The sequence below is a fragment of the Nicotiana tabacum genome, chromosome 6, assembly GCF_000715075.1.
Source record: "Nicotiana tabacum cultivar K326 chromosome 6, ASM71507v2, whole genome shotgun sequence".
In the NCBI taxonomy this organism is placed as follows: domain Eukaryota; kingdom Viridiplantae; phylum Streptophyta; class Magnoliopsida; order Solanales; family Solanaceae; genus Nicotiana; species Nicotiana tabacum.
The window spans coordinates 65,148,709-65,168,609 of NC_134085.1; the positions used below are offsets into that span (position 1 = coordinate 65,148,709).

Here is a 19,901-nt window from a genome sequence, read left to right on the forward strand (position 1 = left end):
TTATGCTTAATTATTACTTAATTGTGCGTTAATTGTTATTGGGAGTTAATTTGCGCTTTTATAACTTAATTTAGTTCTTAATAATAAGTTAAGTATTTTTATAATTTAGTTTTAGAGAAATAAAAGAAGAAAAGAGAACAAAAATACAAAAGAAAATCGGATTGGGCCACTTCTTCAATTGTAAGCTAAACGCTCAAATAATTGCCCAATCTTCTCCATGACCCAGTCCACTTCAGACCGGGTCGACCCGGTCCTCCCCACTAACCTATTTACCCAACACCCATCCTTCATTTTTTCATCCAACACAAAACAAAACACAAACCAAAACCCTAAAAAACCTAAAAACACATCCGCCTCCCCCCCCTCCATCTTCTTCTTCCCAAAACTCAAGAACCACTCCATACATGGCTGCCCTTAGCTTCACCATCCAAACGCTTCATTTTCTCCGAGTTGCATCGTGAATGATCTCTGCGTCGACTACCTTCCTGCTGCCCGCGTCCAGTTACGACGAGCAACCATGGCTGCTCCGAACGGATGTCGTTGCTCCAGCTTCGGCATGGACATGGCTACCATGGAATCGCCTCAATGACGAACAGCTATCCGTCAACCTCCCCGTCGGCTTTGTCGCGTTGCTTTTGTTTCCTTCCAAGATCCAGCCCCTTCGTCGTTTGCTTCAAGACCATGGCGTCCAAACTCAGTCGACAACCCCGTCGCCATCTTCTCCACGCTGCTGCGTCGACTGCTCGCGCTGCTGCGTCGACTGCTGCTGCCTCATCGAACAACTATGGCCAGTCTCCAGCTCCTCCGTTTCGCCGCTACAACTCAGTCCCGCCATGGACCCAGCAGGAGTTGATGCTGATGCTCCACCATGGACTTCAGTTACGCAGAAGCTGATGCTCCATTTCAATGAAGGAGAAGGCTACTGGTGGCCCAGCTGCCTTCGTCCTCTTCACTTCTGCCTCGCGCACATGGACGAGCTTTGGTCTATGTCGTCGATCACTGTTCGAGTTCGTCGTTGAGTCCGGACAGATTTATGCCCATTCGAGGTTTGTCGAAACAGTCCAATTCATCGTTGTTCATCTCCGGTTAGTAGTTTTTGAATTTTATTTTTGTCCGTGTTTTGTTTTGATATTTTCGAATCTAAAATCGGCAAATGTTTGGTGTTCATGTAAAATCGGTAGATATTTGATTTTTGGTTTTGTTCATGTTCATGTGTTTTTGTTAAATTAATTTTTCAGATTTCAAATGAAAGATTAATTAATTGTTTTTCATGTTATTTCATGTTTGTATTATTGTTTATGTGAATATTTGTTAGTTTGATGTTTGTTAGATTCAAATTGAAATTTAATTAACTATTTCTTCAATTTGTTTCATGTGTTTATGTATTGTTAGAAATTGTTAATATTGTTAAGTTCAAGCTTAAGTTCATAATTGTTTATTCGTCGATCTTGTTATTTGTCTAAAAAAATTTAGTTGTGTTAAAGGAAATATATTGATTTAATCGTTTTAATCCGTCATGTTTGTTGTGTTAAAATAGATTCATTCATGTTCATACTTTGTTTGGATGATCTAAATATACTTGTTTGTTGTTGTTGTTGAATCCGAAAATAGGATTGTTTGTTGCTAAAATGTCTCATAATCTTGTTTATAGGAATTGTTTGTTGTAATGTTGTTAGAGTATTTGATTTTAAGTTCAATATTATTGAATTTAGAAATCTAAATATACTTGTTTGTTGTTGTTGTTGAATCCGAAAATAGGATTGTTTGTTGCTAAAATATTGTTCAATCAAATTTTAGTTGTTCTTGGTTGTTCAATTTGTGTTCATGTGATTTGTTGTTGAAATGTTGAAGAAATAATGTTAATGAATTTTGTTGTTTGAACATTGTTAGAAATTAATCATATTGTCTATATTTTGGTTAAGTTTGACTAATTGATGTGTTATAGCTGATGGGTAGTTTGGTAATTTATAGTACTTTCGGGGGTAAAATAGTAATTTGCAATAGGGTCGGAGGGGTAGTTTAGGAATTGTACATTTTGTAATTTTTTATGTGAAGCATGGGGGACAAAATGAAATGGGGTGGGTTGTGATATAGTTGTTTAATATAAAGGGGGGACAAGACAAAATTTAGTGGGGGGAATCTTGTATTATTTATGTTAGGCATGAGGAACAAAATATAATGGGGTGGTGTGATATGTTTATTTAATGTAATGGGGATGAGTGGGAAGATAATGGGTTGGGTAGAGAAAAAGTATTGATTTTAATTAATTGAAAGATTTATGGGATGTGTTATATATAAGAAGTCTTGAAATCAGAATACAAAGAGAGAGAAGAAAAAATAACAGAGAGGAACGAATCTAAAAAAAAGAACAGATAGACAGAACAGAAAAACACAAACAGAGAAAAAAAAGAGCTGAATATTTAAGAGAGAGAAAAATTCCGAAAAATATTCAAACTTTCAAATAAAAAAAAAATAAAAAAAATCTTTTGCTTTCTTTCATTGTTTGAAATCAACATTAATTGTTGTTGTTTCATAAAAGTTGGAAGCATTTGTTTTGGGATTACTACTCCACCGGTCTGTTACTGGGTTGTTACTGTTGCTGGGCTGTTGTTGCTGTGCTGTATTGTTATTACTGCTGCTGATTCTCATCTTCATTTTCTTTTGCTTCCAATATCAGGTACACAACTGACACACAGGTTATTGTAATCCGAATATGAAGCATGAATACGAAAAATGAAGAATTGAAATTCTGAATTATATTTAATTATATTCTGAATTTTATTTGTATGTACAAATTATTTAGCTTGCAAAAATCAGAATCATGTAGCTATTTAATACATATAGTGGAACATCCGACGATAGTTTAACAGATGAACTATCTACATATATTGCATAAAAATAAATAAATGGTGTAGTAACTCCGTCGAGTCAAAAATCAAACGAATAGGCCATCTAGTAAGAACTTGGCAGAAATATTGTTTAGTTAAATAATATTGGTTAATTTCAGCATGTAAATGGTCTAGGATTAAAATTAGATTGCTATGTTTTTTTTATTTGACAAACTGAGAACATGCCTAGTATAATGTAACTAGGTAATAACATGTAAATAAATTAAGATATTTTCTCTTTTATTTTGTAGAGACAAATTTCGAATAAAAAATGTAGGCATTTTAGGACTGACCTTTTTTTTAAAAATAAAATGAGATGAGCCTCGCCCAATAAAATGCACCAATTGCGGGGCCCTCGATAAATGTTTAATTGAGTATTTAGAATTCGGGATAGACTGTTTAGTGAATTCCACGGTCTTACCCATAAATAATAATACGCTAATCGCTTTAGGCACGATTTTAACAATAATACATTCTTAAGCACGGGTGCGCATTCATGCGACCCAAATCCAAATCCCAAAACATTGAATAAAATGTGTTCCGGATTGCGGGTGCATTTCATGTGACGTAATCCAAAGACATGTTTTAAACAATGTTCACATTCTTGTAAAAATAAAATAAATAATGATAAAAGCGGTAAAAAGATAAAACTTGCACATAAGTTCATATTTGTATAAAAATCAGATAATCAAATCGAATATAACAGTTGAGCGACCGTGCTAGAACCACGGAACTCGGGAATGCCTAACACCTTCTCCCGGGTTAACAGAATTCCTTATCCGGATTTCTGGTTCGCGGACTATAATACAGAGTCATTCTTTTCCTCGAGTCGGGATTAAAATTGGTGACTTGGGACACCCTAAATCTCCCAAGTGGCGACTCTGAAATAAATAAACAAATCCCGTTTCGATTGTCCTTAAATTGGAAAAAACTCCTTACGCCCCCGCGGGGGCGGAAAAAGGAGGTGTGACAATTACCTCAAGAACCGGCAAAAAAATTGCCAAATCGTGGAGTGACACGCGTTTGGGGTAATTAATGCGAAGAGACATGCGTCTTATCAACCGTCAGGATCTTTTCAGAAGGGTTTAGAAAATTTTTCACCAAGAGGAAACTTCATCAACTTCCCGGTGACACAAAGATATGCCACCGAAAAGCAGGGGGACTATCTATATAGGGTAAAATCGGTTCACATTGAATACTCGAATGATATAGTGATACGTAGAACTGGGGACAGACGGAAGACAAAGCGAGTGGAAACTAAGACCGAGGACAACAACTTCAGTTGTCATTGGGTAGACCCCGAAGGGCACATTGTTAACGAGGGCAAACGAATATTTGCTATCAGATGACATTCAATGAAGAATATTCCTCAGTGTTGAATACACATCCGTTACGGAGAATTTTGACATTCATTACCTGCAGTTACATATTCATCAATGGCCCCCATTATTGTCATTTAAGAGGGCTTGATTCTAGGACCTTGTTCCCTAGGTATAACTATAAATAGTGACTTCAACATACATTGTAAAACACACGAAAAATCTGACAAACTTATGCTACATATTATTCCAAGCTAAATAATACTTTCTTTTCTATCTAACGATATTTTTATTATTGTCTTCGGAAGCCTTGCTCTCGGAACCAATTTGTCTGTTATTTTATCTCGATTTTAATGCTAAGTCTTGCATTTTATTTAATTTATTTATCATTTTGGGATCAAATGGATTCGCTTGTTTATTAACCACGCTATAAATTCAGCTATACCATTTTACGGGTAAATAATTATAACGATAAAACTTATCTGTCAGGGTGATTATTGTTATAACTGCTTGACCAAAAAATATAGATCTTGTTTCAACTAATTAAATTTATATAAATGAAGGTTAGTCTTAGTTAACAATAATATCCCCAAAGATGAAGTTCTTAGAAGTGCAATAAATACTTTTGTAGATAGCAGCGGCAACACACAAACAATATTTAAGAAGCCAAAGGAAATAATGTAGCACTAAATATTAATGAATAGCAATAAATGACATTTGAGTAATTAATAAAATAAATGAGTCATCCAAGAAAGGATGGAATCGGTGAATGTTTTCTGACAATGATGATTGATGGACAATCCTTTGAATATCTTAGTTATTCTCGTATCTGTTGAAAAAATGAAGACAAGAATCTTAGTGAAAAAGCTGTGATTGTATCCTGGCAATAAGATCTGATTCTCTCCTTTAAAGTCAAAGTGTATTTTACAAATGAATCTCACATGTCCCTGATCATTATGTCTTTTTATTTATAGGGAACATGTTTCGAAAAACCCTAATAGTACAAGTGCAGGAATATCCACTAGAATATTCTCTTTAATATCCTATGCGAAAACTAGCCATTATAACTCTGTCAAGGGTGTTCGACCTCGGCCTCGGTCCTTGACGACTCTTTGGCTTCAGTCCTTGCTGACTCTCCGGCTTCAGCCCTTGCTGACTCTCCGGCTCAGCCCTTGTAGAACTCTTCGACCACGACTTTCATTACTGATTAGATCGCCTCGAACCTTGGCGACATGGAGATGCTTTACCGACATCGTTTTGACTTATATTCTAGAGAGATTTAACATATAAAGTCTGTAACTTTATGATTATAATGAGTAATTGTAATTACTTAATATGGCAAAAAAAAGTCTTGTAATTTTATTGTTACGATAAATATAGTTTGATACTCCATAATCATATAACTTTATTATTATAAAGGGCTAAGTTTAGTTAACTGTTAGTGAGATTAATCTTTTATGTAAAACATTTTTATAGAAAATGATTTTTGTGCACACGATAGGGTAGGTAAATATTTATCCAACCTGGTGTTTAAATTAAACGAACTAAATTTATCATGGTTAAGGGTGCCTTTGGTACGAAGGAAAACAGTTTTCGGAAAATATTCCAATTTTTCCATGTTTGGTTGGACTAAATATTTTAATTTTTTTTTCTTATAAACTTATTTTTCTACAATTTGAGGAAAATGTTTTCCCTCTTAAGAGACGGGAAAACATTTTCCAAAACTCATTCTCAACCTTCCCCACCCTATTCCCCATCGCCACCAACCTCCCCCCACCCAACCTCACCCCAACCCCAAACCCCGCCCACTCCCACCTACCCACCCTACCCCTTCCACCCCACCCTATTCTAAATAAAAATATTATTAATAGTACTTTCTTTTCATGTTATAGATAGATTTTTTTTCATTTCAATAAATGAGTATTTTTTTTCATGATATAAAAAAGTATTTTTTTTCATTTAATACTTTCTTTTCGTGTAGAAAAAGTATTTTTTTTCATTTCAACAAAAAAATACTTTCTTTTCATGATGTAGAAAAATATTTTCTTTTATTTCATTAAAATGAGTACTTTATTTTAATGTTGTAGAAAGATTACTTTTTTTTTTCAACCAAAAAAAGAGTATTTTCTTTTTAGTTATTGAGCACAAATTTTAACGTTATTTTTGCGTAAAAAAAATAAAGCAACACATTAGTTCTTTGGGTTTGTGTGAATTTTTAGTGACTTAGAGGAAGGGGGAGGTGAGGAGAGTAGCATAAAAAAATATTTTCATGAAAACAATATTTTCTACTCTCTAATTAAACAATAGAAATTTTCGAAAAATATTTTTCACTCACCAACTAAACAAAGAAAAATAAGTAATAAACCACTCATTTTCCATAAAAATATTTTCCACGAAAAATATTTTCCTTCGTACCAAACACACCCTCAATGATATTATCATGCGCAAATAGGTACTATCATGTTTTAATTTGCTTGGTGTAAATTAACGAGTCCGAAACATAAATAATGGTATTTTGGACTCAAAATATTTTTATACAGTTAAAAAAAGTTACATTTCTAATTAAAACGCAGTATTATACTGCGTTTTATTTTAACAGAAAGTTAACCGTTAAAGGAAAACGTAGTATAATACTGCATTTTAATTAATAAATCGTTTTTAATGTAAAACACATTATAATACAACATTTTACTAAAACGTTGTATTATAATACGTTTTACTTATATTGCGTTTTATTTTAACAGAAAGTTAACCGTTAAAGGAAAACGTAGTATAATACTGCATTTTAATTAATAAATCGTTTTTAATGTAAAACACATTATAATACAACATTTTACTAAAACGTTGTATTATAATAGGTTTTACTGCTCCAAACTTAAAGCCATTCTTGGTTGAGTTTCATATGGTTGAGCCATTCTGGACAGAAACCTTTGTCAGTCCACCGCGTCCTATCAACAAAAACCTTTGTCAGTCCCCACCCATCTTCACCACCTACCCTGCTACATAAGTCAAAAAGAAAAAACACAAACCAAACCACAAAAAATAAAAATTGCTTTCTCTTCCTTGGGTCATATTCTATAATGTAATTTATATTTATACATTTAACTCTTATTTGGAAAAAATAAACTTTTTAATTTTGCTACTTTAAAGTTAATTATATACCTTTTTTGGGTAGCTGATAATTTTTTACCTACTATGTAGAAAGCGGGGTAAATCACAAATAATTTTATGGAAAGGAAACAACTTCAAAATGAGATCAAGTCACAAAATAAAATTCCTTTCCATAATACTGAAGAAAATAAAATTCCGACAAAGGTTCTTTTTTACTGTATTACTTTTTCTACTTAAGCCATCTCCAACGCGGTGGTTAACCAATACACCGTTTTAGTAAAACGTTGTTTTTTAATGCGTTTTACATTAAAAAATAATTTATTAATTAAAATACAGTATTATATTATGTTTTTCTTTAACAACTAACCTTCCGTTAAACTAAAACACAGTATAATATTACGTTTTAGTTAAAAATATAACTTTTTTTTAACTATATAAAGATATTTTGAGTCCAAAATATCATTATTTAGGTTTTGGACTCGTAAATTAACTAGGATTTGATACTTTGCCTAACAATCTTAACGGATTTTCCAAGGGGACCACAAGGTTTCTTCTTCTGGGGTCCCACTATTCAGGTTACTGTCGCCCACGGGGCACAGAGGAAAGCCCTTTGGGTCCCATTCCTTACTGCAGTGCACGTCTACAAGTACAAGTACAACTTGGAAAAGAGTTCAAATTTCCATGTTGCCTCTTTCTGCAACTGCTGACATTCTTTTGCTACTTCCAACACAGAAAAGGAAAAAAATAATTTAAGTGTTCAAGAAAATCAGCATTGTGATTATGGGTATATTTCTATACGGAGATATGAATGCAGAGAGAGTATATAGCAACAAGACCAAATAAGGAAATAAAAAAAAGGTAAGTATTTCAAGAAAATAATGTTGAGCAATGTGTGGTTGTTCGTGTTTTTAGGTGATTTCAAGATTCTAGACTACTCTCTTTTTTTCCTTGTATTTCCTTTCTGATCAATGGTGAATAATAATGTGAAATATTCTAAAATATATGGGTAAAAATGGTGTTTTTTCCTTTCTTTGAACTTATTTTTTTTGAAGAAAATGTATTTTTTTAAAAATGAAAAAAATGGTAATTAATAAAAACAGTTGAATTTTTATGGAAAAAAAGTTAGCTTTTCTTGAAGCCCAGAATCAATCCCCATTAGGTATCATCACCACCTTGACCAGAATTCCTGCATCAATCCTTAGAAAAAGAAAAAAACATAGAATCCATACACAGTGTTTTTTGGTGCACAATTGTTCCTGTATCTGTGTGTATATCTTTTATATGCTGGAATCTTGAATTGTTGTATTTGGTTGTAATGCTGGATTTTTCTGGTCTGGGTTTTTGACTTCCTAAACTTCTTGGGGTTGCCTTCAATTTTATTTTTTCATTTAGTATTTACAAACAAAAACTTTGTACCTTGTAAAATACATTATTCAATATATACATATTTGAATGTGATATTTATTTCAATTGCTATATTAGAATACCTTAATTATGGGGTGATATTGAAGAAAGGACATATATTCTGAGATCCTGGATATTGGTTTTCAATTTCAATCTCTTATAAGACTTTTGTGGTTGTGGCATTCTTGAATGCCTTGATATTTTGGCTTCTTCAGAGGATTTGCTATTATATTGAAGAGAGGAAGGCTTTGAATAGTCGAAGAGGGATTGGAGTTTCTGAGGATATTGAGGCCTGCATTGGCTGGTAAGTTAATATTTTGAAATATTCAACTGAATTTGGATGATATAGTTAATAGTTTGGGTTAGTGCAGGTTTATTATGCGGGTCTCGGATGTGTCTTGAGTAAAAGAACATATTTGTTACAAAAGTATGGGCGGGTGTTGCTCAAAGGGTTCTTCCGAAGATGATTATGTTATCGAACATGAGGAGAAAGAAAAAGAAGTTGATAAATATTCTGTACAGATGGTTGCTCCCTTACAAAGAGAGGAGATTAAAGTAGACTTAGTTAATCCTAAGATTGAACTACCTATGAAATCTAAATCAAAGCGGACGTCAGAAGCCAGTGTTGTTCCTGTCCCTGCAACAAAAGTTGAGGATGATGGAAAAACAAGAATTATCGAGAGGCCTAAGGAAGGACATCACAAGAGGCGGTCCACCGTGGATTTTGGAGTGCAACAATCGTTGTCTAGAATTGTAAGCATATCTAATGGTGTAAAGGGTGAACTCGGAGCTGCAGGATGGCCATCGTGGCTTAGTTCTGTTGCAGCCGAGGCCATTCAAGGGTGGGTTCCTCGAAGTGCAGAGTCATTTGAAAAATTAAACAAAGTCAGTTCTACAGCTTCTTCTCTCTACTCATTTAATTTTTTTAAATCATGCCTAATTTCAATTTGTTCTTCACTAATCTACTAGTAGTTATAACAGCCATAGTTTGCTGAACTTTGGTATCTGCATCTTGTAGTTATCCACTTTACAGATCCATGTTTCTGTTATTACTTAAAACTGCCATTTATGTTATGTTATTTTCTCCAATGTGTCACTCATGTAATGTTGTTTATGTTCCTCCTTTTGTCAGAGGACTTCCCAAAAATTCTGTGAAATATCATGTTGTATGCAGGGTCTTGAATCTGTTACTGATGTAGAGATCATATTTTGTTCCAAGAAGTAGCTGAATTGTTTTCCATACGAAGTGGCTTTTCTCTAAAAGTTTCTTTGTTTGTGATTAAATAGAGCTTCTTTTGCTTTCTTGGGTTACTTTTAAGTACCAACACTGAAAATGGACTGTAAATAAAATTATTTCGACAGGACTACAAATTTTTTTCTTGGTTCTTTTGAGTTCCAAATATGAACTTTCTTAACCATGGTTTGAGTATATTCTTTCTCTAAGGATGAGAGTGTTTGATTGCCTTGTACTTGTTGGAAGATACTGTGAAAACAGGATCATGAAATTTGCTTTCCAGCCAAATATAATGTTCATTAGTTTTCTATAGATCACCGGACTAATAAAAAGTTCGATTTTCATATATTCCAGTAATTGAGTCCTCAAGCGTTTCAATTATCATGCAGATAGGTCAAGGGACATATAGTAGTGTTTACAAGGCCCGTGACCTTAAAACCAATAAAATTGTTGCAATGAAGAAAGTGAGATTTGTGAATATGGACCCAGAGAGCGTTCGCTTTATGGCAAGGGAGATAAGTATTTTGCGTAGATTGGACCACCCAAATGTTATGAAACTTGAGGCTTTGGTCACATCTAGGATATCAGGCAGCTTATATCTTGTATTTGAATACATGGAGCATGATCTTGCTGGTCTTGCAGCAGCACCTCGGGTTAAGTTTACTGAAGCACAGGTACATCTTTCTCTTCTTGTCTGAAAAAACCCTGGGATGTTCATAATTAGCACATGAAACTAGATGGCAAACCCGGGTTAAGATATATTTCGATGTTCTCCACATTTTTATATGGACTTTTTTGAATGGTGCTTTACAGATTAAATGTTATATGCAACAATTGCTTCGTGGACTTGAGCATTGTCATAGTAGGGCTGTACTTCATCGAGACATTAAGGGTTCAAATCTTCTCATTGATGATAACGGTGTTTTAAGGATTGGAGACTTTGGTTTGGCTACAACCTTTGAGCCCAACCAAACACAGCCATTAACAAGTCGTGTTGTAACTCTATGGTATAGAGCTCCTGAGCTTTTGCTTGGTGCAACAGAATATGGAGTGGCCATAGATATGTGGAGTGCTGGCTGCATCCTCGCCGAATTATTTGCTGGAAAGCCTATTATGCCGGGAAGAACAGAGGTACTTCCACTTAGGGGCTTGAATTTACTCTTCAGTCTGAACCTAATGCACTTGATGATTGATTATCTCCTCCTAACATACTTCTGATCTCTTTCCGAAGTGTCACATTAGAATTATTCCATCACCAAATTCTAGTTTATTTGATGCTTTTAACACATTAAATTCTAGTTTTGTATATTTTTTCAGTTCGTGCTGACTTTTTCTGTAATTGCAAACTGAGAGAACTTAAACAATTTACAGGTGGAGCAAATGCATAAGATTTTCAAACTTTGTGGTTCACCTTCTCAAGAATACTGGAAGAAATCAAAACTACCTCATGCTACTAGTTTTAAGCCACAACACCCATACAAGAGATGCGTAACTGATACATACAAGGACTTTCCTCCTTCAGCTTTGGCCCTTGTTGATGTCCTACTTTCAATAGAACCAGAAAAGCGTGGTACTGCTTATTCTGCGCTCAATAGTGAGGTAATTTCGATCTTATCTCTCCATGGAACTGTGTTTCTTGAATAGGAGTCCTCCAGCACACTTCTTTAGTTTCTTATCCCATGCACGTTTAAGCAAGTATGATTGTTACATTTACATTATTAATAACTGGAAATTACATTTCCTTGTATCCTGTGAACAGTTGGAAAATTAAACTGAATCGTAGTTTTGATTATCATATTTGCGTTTAGAATCAATCTGGTTATGCAATCCTCTGGTAATTACTTGGAGATTTTTCTCTAGATTATTTTGTCAAAACACTTCTTTTGAAAATTTCATGAGCTCAAAATGATTCAAGCAGGTTAATGTCTGTTTGTTAAGCTATCGTTCTTCATTAACCTTTTGCGGCCTGCCAAACATTAATATGATTTAAGCTCCTTTATTTTCTTTTTTTTCCGTTTCTAGACATGATTGTTTTGTATTGTTTAACGCATCAGCTTGTCTTCCACAAATTACGGAAAGCGCTATATATATATATATATATATATATATATATATATATATATATATATATTCAGTATTACAGGGTACTATGCTTTAGATCTTACTTCTTTGGTTTTTTACTTTCAGTTCTTCAATACAAAGCCCTTACCTTGTGATCCTTCTAGCTTACCAAAATATCCTCCAAGCAAGGAATATGACGCGAAGATTCGAGAGGAGGAAGCAAGAAGGTATCTAATTTTAGCTCTTTATATGAACCTTTTCCTCTTACCTAAAATCTGCATATCTTTCGGTTGCTACATTAGTTGCATTATTGATATATTCATGGCCAAAATTTAGTTTCAGGAGACATAAATTCTTTAGTATTGTATTTTTTATGAGCAAAACTTGTAGGTTAACAATTTTCCCTAGCAGAAGCATCTGCAAACAAAATCATGACTTTTTACTATTTTAGTAAGCTACCAATAATCTGTCTTTTTGTATCATTCATACTAAAAATATCCTTCTTCCTATGCATTGGCTCATGATTCTTTAGTTGAAGCGACTTGGGTGCTGTTACACTTAAAGGTTCATCTATTATTGAAGGATTTGTAAATTAACACTGCTCAAGAGCAAAGCACATAAAATTAAAAATCTTAGAATTGAAATGTAACGTCAACCTTACTTCTTCGTTGGAAATTGCTACTTCTTATGGTGCTTTGTATGAAGTACCCAAACTAAGTAAGAGCAAGCCCGAGTGATTGGGATACAGATTCCTATTAGGACCAAAAGTTTATGCCTTCTCATGCGCTAGACTGTACTTTTACTTTCATATTCTTCTCCATAGAAACTACTGAATAGTCTCACAATTTCTATCTTTTTAATCCTAGGCGAAAAGCTGAAAGTGTGAAAGGATGTGGAGATGATTCATTGGGAAAGTCCACATGGCAATCAAAGGGAGAAAGTACTACAGAATCCAATGCCGGGCAGGTTGATTTTCTTCTATTTGCTCAAAAATTTTGAAATGAGCGTGTTCACTTTGTCATTGAAATGGTTACAATATTGCAGGGACAGTCAAATATAAGCAAAAGTGTGAAATATAATCCTCTGGAAGAAAGTGGAACTGGATTCCCTATTGAGCCGCCAAGAGTGAAAAATAGGAACGGATTCACTCATTCTACTTCAGTGGTCCATCCTACTGCAGCTGCCTATGCTCACAAAGTCAAAGAGGATTCATGTGTGTCCCGACATGGTGGAGAGCTTCGAAGGCAGGGTTCGCACAAGTCTCGAGCTGTAGGAGAATTTTCTAGTGTCCATTCAAAGAGGGATGACGGGTCATCTTATGGGGATTCAACAGTGTGTAACTTCAATCTTTACTTTCCAATTATCTTCTTCTGTTTGTTAAACACGAACAGCAAACATGCTTCATGGAAAGAGTCTATATAAGCTGGTTTCCCTTTTACAAAGTTAAACACCCATTGCAACTCCTCGCATACATACACATGCCAATATTATTAGGTTTAATAACCGTCGTTGTGGATCCTTTTTAGGCTGTTGAGCTAGCATTAGGTTTGTGTTATGGTCCATTGCAAAGTATGGGACTTGAGCCCCACATCGGTATTGCAATGTGCTGATGTGCGGTTTATATAGCCTTGGGTTCTCCCACCTTAATAGCTAGCTTTGGGGTGTGGTTCTCCCAAGGTTATATCAGTTTGGCTATTCAAGAAGATATTGATTTGGATACAAACTTGTTTGCATGATTCATTTAATACTGAACATTAACTTCCTTTTTTGAGCTTCCTTGAGCCTGAGATTGCTCTTTGTTTCAGGTTTATGTGCCAAAGAAAAGTAGAATCCTTTGCTCTGGACCACTAGTGCCACCAGGGGGAAGTATGGAAGACATGTTAAAGGAACACGAGAGACAAATTCAAGAAGCAGTTCGAAAAGCACGTCTAGAAAAGGGAAGGACCAAAAAGAACTGTTATGATTATGACTAGCTAGGCCAATTCATGACTAAAGAAACGCCTCGTTATCTATTGAACTGATTGCTCTCTTCTGCTGGAAGAAGTATGTGGGATTTCCTTCTTTTGTCATGCAAATGAGATCCACATAAGTTGTAAAGGACCTAAGAGGAGATACATTTACGATCCATTTCCATTTTCCAGTATAAAGGTTCTTGCATTAACGCATATCCTTCGGGGAAGAACTTCTCAAACCTCGATTTAGAAGGAGGGATAAAGATTGTTATCGAATTAGTCACCTTATATATATATTATATACACCTTTGAGGATCGGAAATTTGCTTGTATAGGTTGAAAAATTTCCTGATTCCTAGATTGGTTTATGTTACATCTATTTCCTCTTTAATATCTGGAAAATTGAAGTTCAGCAATTGTTTCTTGACAATTTATTGGAGGAGAAACTATCTTTGTAATTTTCCGAGAGGATAGAATAATATATAGTGGTCGAACACTTGTGGTCAATCTGGTCGAGATATTAAATTACCCAGAAGGTTACTAAGGATGTGCATTTTTTATTTTTATTTTTTTGGTTTAAATTTGTCATTTTTTATATTTGTTTTTAAATGGTACTTGACATTATCGGATAAGAAGTTAGATTGTCACTTAATTTGGAAAAACTCCCTTATACTCCCTCCCGGGGTGTAGTAAAAAGGAGGTGTGACATCTCTGGCGACTCTGCTGGAGAACGAACCCAGAATCTCTGGTTCAGGGTTCAAGAATTCGAGCTTTTTAATATGATTTTTACTTGGCTTTATTTGTTGTTGATATTACTGTATTCTGTGAACCTTTTGTGCTAAATGTTATCTGTTTACCGCTTTAATATTGTTGAACTAGTGTACAAAATGTGACAAGTCATTATTCATTTGTCATGTCAAACACAATACTAGTTCGTAACCAATAATAATTGAAGTATAATGCTCATTAATTTTCCTTGGACCTCTCAAAGGATACTTAATGAGCTAGCGTTACACTTCACTAAATTATTGGAGCAGTATTTCCCTGATTTCTTTTGGTTGAGGTTGGACATCTATTTGAAAGCAATTTCTGAAAATTGAGGGTATCATATAATTACGAATAACAATAATAACAAATAAAAATGAGTGTAATGCCCAGGACAACTGCAGTTATGCTAGCATGTTGGAACGATCTATGTAACTTATCAAGGAAGACTTGGTGGAACATGATCCCGGCATGCATTTGGTGGATAATTTAAAAGAAGAGAAACGAAAAGATAGTCAACTCTAAACAGAAGATCATTATGAATGGTGTATTTTTGTTTCAATTTTGGTGCAAGGAAGCACTAGTAGAAGATGTAGATTTAGTAGTTGACATGTCACGACCCATTTTTTTAACAAGTCGTGACCGGTATTCGATCGCTAAATTTGACTGAACGAACCATCTACGCTTATCAAAACTATAATAAACTTTAAGCTTTATATGCATCAAGGAAATACTTTATTCAAATACTTTTAATTAATTTGAATATCTAAAATAAACCAACTCCAAAACTTTATTCGTAGCAACTACTGCAATACTGCAAAGTTATTATCAACAATATCTGAATCTTAACCCATCGACTATGTATATGAAGCCTCTACTGATAAACTAACGCACAGCTCAGTACCTGAGATTTCCTGGCTAGTTCTCCAAGTAAACAAAGAAATAGCTAAATAATGATGACTCGAAGGAATATTTCGCGAACAAAAGCAGAGCTCGCCAATAGCACTGGAAATGAGGGAGATCCTAACATTAGCCTGCTTGCCTGCAAAATCGGTTCTCGCCAATAGCACTGGAAGTGAGGGAAATCCTAACATATAGCCTGCTCGCCTGCAAAATCGATTCCTACACTATACCATATACCAACGCAGATTCCCAAAAGAGAATGTCAGTATCATTTATCGTACTCAGTGAGTCTCAACGACCCTCTATTAAAGCAGGGAATGAAACTTTAATAAAATATACTTACAAGCAAAGATTCTAAATGCATAAAAAACATAAAGCTTCTAAGAACAATTCTAAAATAATTTTATAACAACAATTTATGAATATTCTAAAAGAAATTTTTTTCTTTTTTGTTTCTTATCTAAAAAATACTTTACTTTATGCTTCGGGAGTTCCAACTATCCTAACTTATTTCTGTTTTAGCCACCGTATGATCGGCACGAGTTTGATCCCAACCTGATCGAATAAGCCCAATCTACAACGTGTTACTCGCTTCATAATTCTCATCGCTCATGTAACATACCCTAGCCTAGCTAGGAAGATTCTCAACAACGAGATCGGCTCGTGTGCTCCCTAGGTTCTAAATCAACTTCTCAACTTTCTTGACCATTCAAGTCTAAATCTTTTCTAGAAAAGTCGATACATACTCATACTGGTATCTTTAAATGTAAAGCATGTCATAAGCATGAAATAAATATTCAAAACTATTTCTAAAGATTCTTTCTTTCTCATGAACTTTTAACATGAAAACGACATATACGAATAATACAAAATCTGAAAATTTATGCACATATATCAGAATAAATTATCTAAACTTTAGCTAGAACAATTCTAAGTTAATAGGTACTCATTCGTTCCAATCAAGTGCATATTAACTCTTTTAACCAATTCATCAAATACCTTGTATGCGTGTTTTTTGTGAGCTAAACCACTTTAATAAAGTGTTACATCAACTCACCTCAAAACTCCTTGAACCAATACATAGGCTCCAGTCCAATTTTTACCCGTCAAATAGTCGATTTTACAACAACCAATATATTTTAACTAATTTCAGCGTTTCATACCTAAACATTACACTTACTGTTGATACAAAGAAAGAAGGGAATTAACCATCTAATTCTTACCTACTATAACTGTATGATAATTGACAATAGAAAATTTTATATACGTGAGTTCAAGAACTAGTGATTTGTAAAGAAATCTAAAATTTTTCGTTGCCTGCGTGAGTACTTCGCTCGGACTTGCTTCAATTTCTTTTCCGTAAAAGTCTCTTTTTTTGTTTCCTTGTGCTCTTTTCCCAACCCTTTTTTCGTCCAAGGCTATAAGCCTTTTGCTTTTCCTTACAATAGAAGAGACCACTCTATGGGGTTTTCCGTAAAAGTCTTGCTTTTTTTTACTTAACAAGTATTTAATGATACCCAATTTTAATAAGTAATAATATTAAAATTATTAATATTTCCCTATTTGTATATCCAATTATTTATAAATAGATAAGTAAATTAAAATTCAATCACAAGGGTTTAAGTCCGTAATGAAAGTATAATTTTTATGAACTCAAGATAAGATAAAAAAATTAAATTCTATATCGAGCGTGTCGGTTAGGAGAAGACTAACGCGGCTGCCATCGCAAGCTTGCCATGGCCACTCTGGCTGGTGGCCAACCTGTTTCCATGGCTGGTCAGCCTCTTCAAACCACCACAATACCAAATAATCCAGCCCTCACCCAATACAATCCACTTTTAACCGTAATCCACCACTGGATTACCCCAACATATTTAAACCTACTTTTTTAAATACATCCATGCAGCCTAAGTTAAACTAAAACCCTACTGTCCCAGTGATTCCTATAAAACATGTCTCTTTTCTACACGGAGAACCACTGATCCAAGGGACGAACACGGAAGTCATGCATATGAATAGCGTTGAAAATCTTGATTTTTCAGTTGTTGGAAAATTTTCATATGGATGTCTAGAGATTCAAGAGCTTCGTAAACTAATTCCAACTCAATGTGGGGTTAAAGGTGAAGTTCAAATTGATTTGCTTTGTTTTAGGCATGCTTTAATTAGATGTACTTTACTGGAGGATTATGTGAATTCGATGTCAAGAGGTGCCTATTACATTAAAGCTAGGGATGGTATGAATATCAAATGAGGCCGTTAAAATATGATGTATGGTTTAATCCTGACGAGGATACTTCAATAGCTATGGCGTGGATTTCTTATCCAACTCTCCCTCCTACTTTCTTTGTGAAAGAATCACTATTTTCACTTGCTTCTGCAGTAGGGAAACCTCTACATGTGGATTTGGCCATAAAGAATAAGACAAGACCTAGTTATGCACGCGTTAAAGTGGAAGTAGATCTCTTGGCTGATTTGCCCAAGAGAGTACAGATTCAGGTGGTCAACGAGGCAACAGGAACGGTGAGATCAAAGTGGATAAAAATACAATATAACTACATGCGTAAGTATTGCAAGGAATGTAAGTTACAAGGTCATTGTGAAGCTGATTGTAGGGTACTGCACCCAGAATTGATTCCAGTTATGGACCAAGAACAAAATGTAGATGGTGACAAGAAACAGACAAAATTAAACATGTCTCCTCCTATTAAAAAGTTAACTAGTGGTATTGTGGTTGGCTATCCCAATGGTAGATGGCAAGAAGTACGAGACAACAGATCAAAAAAGAATACCGAGGATAAGGACAAAGAGAAGGATACGGAAGTAACTATCAAAGGAGGTAACAAGGTTGAACAAATTGCAGTAGATTCAGTGCAAACAACTAACAAGCTTGCATTATTGGAAGAAGGGGAAATATAAGAAGTTGTGCATGTGAAGAAGGAGGCAGTGGAAACAATTGTGAATGAGGAGAATATGGTTTCGAATGCTTAGCCAATTGAGAAATCCACACCTAAGAAAACTGGGAAGAAAAGCATGAGGAAAGAAAACACCCCCTATCCTACAGTACAGGGATTGAAGAGGCTAATAGGAAGGAGTCCACAATCGAATGGGTTAACAGGAGATCTGGCACGAATAAGGATGAATTGAGGGAATTCAATGGTATTGGAAAAACTTCCTGTCAAGATGTATCCTCTCAAAGTATTGAAGAGTCTACAAAAACCAATGTGAATAACAATGAAACATTTGCTAATAAGTCTCATTGGAGTGAAAAGGTGGAAAATATAGAGAATAATCTCGAACACAATGGGAAAATCATTCATCAAGGAGAAGGAAAGGAGAACAAAGGTGATAAGGAAAGGAGAACAAAGGTGATACCCTGGATGATATAGCAAACCATAGTGGACATATCACTAGGATTAACTATTAAGAAAGAATAGAGCAGTATGATGTTACAACTGCTCCACAAACACGTGGAATTTAACGGTGGATCAGGCATCAAAGGTTCAACTAAGAAGAAATCCAATGGAACAGTAAACCTTAGTGGTAATGTTCAATCATCTGCTATTTCTGGAGATCGTTTAAGGAAGTTTCCAGATGAGGGGCACTTGGACATTGTTACTATGGAGGTGATACAGTTGGATCAAACAACCAAACAGTTCAAGGCAAGGGTGCAGAAATCAATGGAACAGTAGTTCATGCGAAGGCAGATACAGTTAACCCTAGTCTAGGGTCTATGTATAATTTACAATTCAAAGCAATCCAAGGAGCAGTAGATGCCATGGAGCAGCATCACAAGATATTGAAGATAGCTACTGAGCAGACTCAGAATCAAATTTCAATTAATACAAAGGCCTATGATCCAGAGAAAGGAGGCAATATGGCAACTTAAATTGTGGAATCTGCAATGGGTGACCCTGGTATTCTAGCTGAGAAAACTTTTAGTGATACAAGAATTAAGGCAAAGGGCATTCTTATTAATCAAAGAGGTCAAAAGGAGTTGGGAATGGTAGCAAAGGACCATGAACCAAAGCCTTTGGCTCTTCAGATTATCAATGAGGAACCTGAACAGGAGGATCTTGGTGAGGATGTAAATGAGGAATCTATAGCAGCCAATTTCCAGTAGATCGCTAAGTAGGGAGACTTATCGCCCAGGAGCATAAGACAAGAAGACATCAGGTGGTAAGCTGGCTAGAAAACACAAATAAAAATCTGTGCCTGTAAGGGTACAACCAAAGAGGAGTGCTCTCTCCAATTCCAAATAATGTCA

General features: G+C 34.9%; 1 protein-coding gene across 2 annotated transcripts; it reads left to right on the forward strand.

The window, feature by feature from the left end:
- Positions 1-8,010: 8,010 nt before the first annotated feature.
- Positions 8,011-14,497, forward strand: LOC107825615 (putative serine/threonine-protein kinase At1g09600). Of its 2 annotated transcripts, none has more exons than XM_016652494.2 (10): positions 8,011-8,176; positions 8,938-9,026; positions 9,094-9,607; positions 10,346-10,630; positions 10,770-11,087; positions 11,328-11,555; positions 12,144-12,244; positions 12,884-12,983; positions 13,068-13,349; positions 13,823-14,497. In XM_016652494.2, exons 3-10 carry the CDS (start codon positions 9,152-9,154, stop codon positions 13,988-13,990), a joined length of 1,938 nt encoding a protein of 645 aa, XP_016507980.1. In that variant the 5' UTR covers positions 8,011-8,176; positions 8,938-9,026; positions 9,094-9,151; the 3' UTR covers positions 13,991-14,497. The 2 variants fall into 2 exon arrangements, with proteins under 2 accessions (XP_016507980.1, XP_016507979.1); XM_016652493.2 differs by having other exon boundaries at positions 13,062-13,349; positions 13,823-14,496.
- Positions 14,498-19,901: the final 5,404 nt, after the last annotated feature.

Bases quoted from the DNA above. Each gene is read 5' to 3' on its own strand.
- LOC107825615 (XM_016652493.2), top strand. From the start codon at position 9,152: ATGGGCGGGTGTTGCTCAAAGGGTTCTTCCGAAGATGATTATGTTATC. The intron at 11,088-11,327 runs GTACTTCCACTT...AACAATTTACAG, and splicing joins TTATGCCGGGAAGAACAGAG to GTGGAGCAAATGCATAAGAT. The intron at 12,245-12,883 runs GTATCTAATTTT...TTTTAATCCTAG, and splicing joins CGAGAGGAGGAAGCAAGAAG to GCGAAAAGCTGAAAGTGTGA.